Raw genomic sequence first — 6154 nt, 5'->3', positions numbered from 1 at the left:
GTAATATATACATAATTCAATATTCATATGGAGGAGATCATTGTTGTCAATGTGATGTGAAACGGTTTAGGGATGTGCAATTTTGCAAATCAGTTCGATTAGGTTAATTTGGTTGAGTCAAGCAGTTTTAAAGTTCTGGTTTGGTTCAATCGTAAGTGAGGTTAAGTTCTGTTCAGATTTGTCTCCCACTTCTATACTGCATAGCTAATATACACCTACGTATTTAGTAGGCCTACTGATAGCTTATAATGGTTTGTTGCCTGGGAATGATAGAGATAGATTTTGCAATAGCATTCAGTCATAGTAGTCAACGTGCCAGTAAATCTTGTTAACAAAATGAAACTCCAGACGTTACAATTCAACTAAGTAAAATTTAAGTACAGTAATTTAGTCTGTTTATTAAAATGTTTAAAAACAAATTGAATACAGTACCATAATATTACTGGATAAGTCTTACAATGCTTACAGTACTGTATGGTGAATTGTTTCTTTTTTTTGGATTGAAAAAATATATTTATAAAACACAGTAAAAAATATAATAATATATCTCTGAGCATTGAGGTCATAAATAAAAATTTATTACACAATAACTGCATATAAGGTACTCCATTCAAAGACCACATAGATTTATATAAAAAAAAAGGAAACCCTGCTGGACCCCTCTGCAGATAGACGAGCTTCTTACCAATTCAGAGACAGACGCCCTCCATTTATATGGGGTTATAAAATGTGATGGAGGCTATCCCCTTCATCTGTGACCTGTCTGAAATTGTCACAAGCAACTATCCTAAATATTAGTCTGGCTTTATAATCTAGTTTTTTTTTTTTTTTTATTGCTTTGATAACTGCAGGGCATTAAAATATGTTTTAACTAAAATTTAACTTTGTAGTTATGTTAGTTTTCTTTGTTAACAGCTGACAAAGGGCTCATAACCTTATGATACCCGATACTTAATTTTAATTCTGGTCCAGTAGGGATTTCTCTGTGCTATTACAATTCTCTTAAACAGTACCAGATGTTTACTCCTGTACCAGTTATCTTTGGATACCTGTACCAGTATGCATAATACATCACTATAGTTTGCATAAACAAGTCTAATGTTCATTATGAACTGCATACTATGTTCTCAGCTAACTGCCAATGAAAAACATTGTTAGTCTGTTTCATTTCTTTCTTTTTGAACGTTTTTCATGGTAAACTCTTTTTGTCTGGTTCAATGAATCTGTTGAAAAAAAAATTAATATGTAAATTTTTAATTGCACTTACTGTACATAAAATGGTGAAATTTATCCTTTAAAAAAAATAATAATTAAATTTCAGCTTATCAATACTGATAATCTAATGGCAATTATACTATATAGATCTACATAGGCATAGACAACTGAAACCATGATGACTTAAATATGATGAATCAATTTCAAGGGTAAATTCACTAAGATACCAACTGCACATGTTATTAGGGGAGTACATTGTAGAAGAATGTAAACTATGAATTTCATTCCTGTAAGTTTTGTACAATACCTTGAATGTAAACAACTATGAATTTCATTCCTGTAAGCTTGAATGTAAACAACTACAAATTTCATTATTTTTTTCAACAATAAATATTTTGCATGGTCCAAAACTTTTGAGTTATGAGCAGATGATGGTGCAAGATACAATGTGAATGGAAGGTGTTGTAGGAGTATATCAGTGAGTCAAAGTGTTGAGCCAAAACAAACCTGTTTCTTGCATCTTCCTGAAATAGTGTTTCTTTATTGTAGTATTCAAACAATAAGTCCTTGTTCACTAGATGTTGGTTACGGATCAAAAACTCTTCAAATGATTCATTAGCATTCACACTAGACACAATGGCATCTGATACAAGATGAATGAAGAACATGGTGATCGTCTCATGGTAGCCAGTTTTAATCTGGAATATTTGGACCAGCAGTTGTTTTTTTTTAATTCTTGTATTTAAATGCCGACAAAGAAGATAAAAATTATAAAAACAATCGTCAGATAAAAGAAAAGGTACCAGTATATTAATGTCTAGTGTTATTTTAAGATGCTTTACCTTATCTCTATTCTTTTCATTGTACTTCTGTATACCTAACCTGCAAGAAGAAATAAGAACATGTGAACTGACAGCTTTATAATAAAAAGACAAATAATGTTAGTGATACATTATTATTAAAATACATTGGAATTCAAACTAGCATTCTGCTAAATTTGAATACTTTTTATTGCTTTTCTTCTTTGTTCCAATCTCTTAAAAATGCCATTGTTGACAAAAAAAAACATTGCTCAAAAAAAGCTGTTGCAAAGAAATATATTATTCTGGAAAACACTTTGTTGGCAATTAAAGTAACTTTGTAGGATTTCATTTAGTTATTTCTATTCTTATATTTCTTTTAATTCCAAGTCACTCCCTGTTCCCAGGAACTTAACTTTAATGAAAAATTTTTACCCAAAAATTAAGTTAAGATACAAAACTAATTGTCAGAATTTTATTCAAAAAGAAAAATTATCAAAAAACAGATTCCTAAGGGATAGTCGTACTTCAAAGAACTTAGCCATATATGTCAAGAAAATAAAGGATATTCTCTTACACTTTCAATGGTATAAAATAAACAACAGACGATAAAGAAAGATTTATTGATCTAAAAAATGCAAAAAAAATTGGAACTTGGGGATATTGTCTCAATTTATGTTTTTTTTTTCTTGGTGTGGTCTTTAATGGATTTCACAAAATCTATTTTCTCCCTATTTTTCATTATGTCACAATTGGTAGATCGCCAAATGCCATAAATAAATAAATGGCATTGGGAGTTTCACCACAGTCATACCTCTTAACAATTCCATATTTTTCAGGAAGAGATCATGTTTCATGCTTGCGTTTGCCAACTTTGCAGGCCATCATATAAGACAACAAAAGCTTTAACAGTAAAATAATATGGCAGGTAAACTGTCTAATACCTGTACTAATTACAGAAAGACAAGAATGTATCCCCACTTAACAGATAGAAAAAGCACACGAGAAAAGGCGAGACTTGGGTGTCAAAACATGCATGTGAAGCTGAAGCATAAATTATCACCAAGTTGCCACAGCATCAGATTACTGTAGTTGAAATACCTACTTTATATATGGCACAGCCTTTTCTTTGCCATGATCTGTGATATAGTTCCATGCCATCCTTAAATGTGCTTCATGAGTCCAGTTTTCAAATGGTAAAGTTGCAGTTTCAAAAGCAGTAATAAAAATCTCATCTCCAACAGATCTAAACTTTCTGTAAAACAAATATCTTCATAGTTCAGTGACATTCTAAGGAATCTAAGACTTTAAAAATATTTAGAAATTTTGAAGTGTATGTGCTAGAATGAGAAAATTTGAAGTGTATGTGCTAGAATTAGAAAGTTTGAAGTGTATGTGCTAGAATTAGAAAGTTTGAACTTAAACGTAAGCAGAAATTTACAATGTAACTTTCTAAATAATTACTAGGCATCACCTCAATTCTGAGAAAGTATTTTGATTCTAATATAAAACAAACCTGACAAAGTATATAAGTGGATCATGCAATGTTTCTGATACACTGACGCCAGTGACATTACCATACCAAACAGTATGGTCACCAACGCCATGATAAGAATGAGAATCACAGACAAAGACAGCTAATGAGCCAAGTATAATTGGAAGACCCTGAAATGCATTTTTAATAAAGTAAAACACAAAGCAACTATATACAAATGCAATCACAAAAGGTAATATCAAACTTCATGGTACACATTTGATAAGTTAAATACCTTCTCTCACATTTCTTTATAAAAAAATATGTAACACAACATGTTGCAACATTCTATTGCTTATGGATTAAATATTATAGTGCACTGTAAATGAAAGTAAACTTTGTTGGCTGCTTTAGGCTAGATTCTTAGTAGAGGCTGAGATTTTTTGAAAATAAGATTTTTGGATGTCCTTGAGTCGTCAGAATTCTAATAATAACATGATTTTTGTTGAGAGAATGTAGAGGATCAACCATTAAGCTGATCTTACTTGTCAAGGAAGAGATACTTGTAGATGCACACTTCAGTACTGAAGGAAACATTATTTTTAAGTTTGACAACGTGAAGTTCAAATGTTTGTACATTTAAAACACATCCCTAAGTAGTAAATATAAATAATAAGACATAATCTTCAACTCACAACATTTTATTATACTACATTTATTTTTCTTTTTTTCCCCCCTCTTTTCTTATTTTGGGTTGAAATTTTTATTTTACTGAATATTTTTTTTTTTTAAGTTTTCTTTCCACTTACGAAATAGTGAATTTCAAAATCATAAACAGGATCAAATGAATCAAAGAAAATAGAAGAATTTTACTTCAACAGGATCAATATTTAGATACAAAATGCCATTACCTACCTCCTCTCCTTGAACATGAGGAACTTTGAAAAACTGACACTCACTGTCTAGTGCTGGCTTAGAGAAGTGTATACCTTGCTGCACCTACCAGTGAATAGATTAGCCTTATATAATTAATACTAAAAATCATCTCTTTATTTTAATCATACTAAACTTACTCCATCCTATAAATGCTAAACACGTGTTAGGAGAATTTTTTTTTTATTTGCATTGGTTGAATTTCAACAGCTATAAATACTAATACTTTATAATTCCTCTTTCAACAAGGCGATAGCTAAGCAAGTAATGAAAGTTTATTAGAGCTTGTTATAGTAAATCCGCTGGAACTTGGTATTACAAATAACACAGAGTTAAGCAGCATAAGTTGTGATTACCTGATCTTGAGCCAATACATGAACTGCAAACTTTCCAGTGGTTTTAATTAATTCATGAAGTCGACTGAAATAGAAAAGCAGATACAATCAACTTTTGTGTCCTTTGTAGTATATGTTTATAAAACATCTATAAAGAATGTACATGATTAAGAAACTGCTGAGGTAAAAAATCTGTAATGTTGACAGATTTCATTGGGCAGGGAGGGAGGAGGGGAGAAAAGACTTTTTAAAATCAAAATTTAAAAGAAAAAAAAAAAAGGGTTAAAATGTATTTTCTATTATAACAGAACATGGCACATGTATATTTGCTAGTGTCCTAATATAACAAGTCAAATGTTCTTTTCCAATACCAAAAAAAAAAAGAAAAATAAGAAGCCTCTGCACCCATGTCTTATTTTTACATTTTACAGCTTAATTCTCCTATAATGCTAAGCTGAATTTGAATCCTATAACATAAAGTTCCCCATCTGTAGGCTAAATAATTTTGACCAAGCCAGCTCAGGCCATGTTTTATGAAGATTGTTAAGATGCTGGGAAGATCTGTTTGAGCAAATATCACTTACTAGCCATGTGATTTTCAGGGTGACCTAAATGGAGATCTACAAAGCTTGTGTTTTGAGCATGCTACCAATCAGTCTTCATTGTAACAGCACTATATAAGGAATTAAGCTTATACCTGTTTTGCTAATAAGCAAAATATTAAGAAATACTTTAAAAAAAAAAAGGTTATAGAAGGGAAAGAACAGCAAATATCTCTCAACATCTTCCCTTTGTGTTTCCCATGGGACATAGGGCCTCAATACATCTATCCACACTGTGAGATTTATTTCCCATTTTCTATATCAAACAGAATTAATTGGTTGATTTTCGGGGTTAGGGTTCATGTTTTGTTAGGGACAAAGAATAATTGTGCAAAGTTTCAACATAATCTAAGATTGGGCACTGGGAGAAATAAAGTGTAAGAGATGTGTACCACACAGACAAGAGTTGAAATAAGCTTTGTTTAAAAAACACCCCTAATGTTTAAGAAATCTAAAATTGACAGAAAATTTTTTTTGTTAATAAACTTCTTTTAGATATTCCTATAACTCATGCATAATGTTTCAACAAAACTAATTCACCTACCTTCCTTGATTTAGACAAAACGATATGATTGGTGGATGATAAGAAACACTGGAGAATGTGCTACAAGTCACTCCTCTCTTTAACCAAGTGCGCAGTTCAGGTTGGTACAAGCCAGTTGTTACAACAACCACTAAGGGAAGAGACATTACAAAGATATTAATATGTTATGAATCATAGATTTTTAGTGTGTGGGGATGTTGTTTTATTGAATTAAAAGAATCCTTTTAAAAAATGTGGAATCCCTGTGTTAA

General features: G+C 31.1%; 1 protein-coding gene across 3 annotated transcripts in view; it reads right to left on the bottom strand.

Moving 5' to 3' along the window:
* Positions 1–378: 378 nt before the first annotated feature.
* The window catches only part of LOC106055152 (NADH:FMN oxidoreductase-like), a 44856-nt gene continuing 39080 nt past the window's right edge, over positions 379–6154 (bottom strand). For all 3 annotated transcript variants that reach the window (XM_056020130.1, XM_056020129.1, XM_056020131.1), the window contains 8 exons: positions 5904–6033; positions 4779–4842; positions 4405–4488; positions 3532–3680; positions 3121–3270; positions 2058–2097; positions 1723–1913; positions 379–1223 (listed from right to left, as the gene is read on the bottom strand). In XM_056020130.1, coding sequence (XP_055876105.1) covers positions 1190–1223; positions 1723–1913; positions 2058–2097; positions 3121–3270; positions 3532–3680; positions 4405–4488; positions 4779–4842; positions 5904–6033 — 842 coding nt within the window. In that variant the 3' untranslated portion in view covers positions 379–1189. The remainder of the gene's footprint in view (positions 1224–1722; positions 1914–2057; positions 2098–3120; positions 3271–3531; positions 3681–4404; positions 4489–4778; positions 4843–5903; positions 6034–6154) is intronic.

This window comes from Biomphalaria glabrata, chromosome 2 (assembly GCF_947242115.1).
Source record: "Biomphalaria glabrata chromosome 2, xgBioGlab47.1, whole genome shotgun sequence".
Classification (NCBI taxonomy): domain Eukaryota; kingdom Metazoa; phylum Mollusca; class Gastropoda; family Planorbidae; genus Biomphalaria; species Biomphalaria glabrata.
Note: the sequence above shows the minus strand (reverse complement) of the source record. Positions and strands in the feature narration are given on the sequence as shown.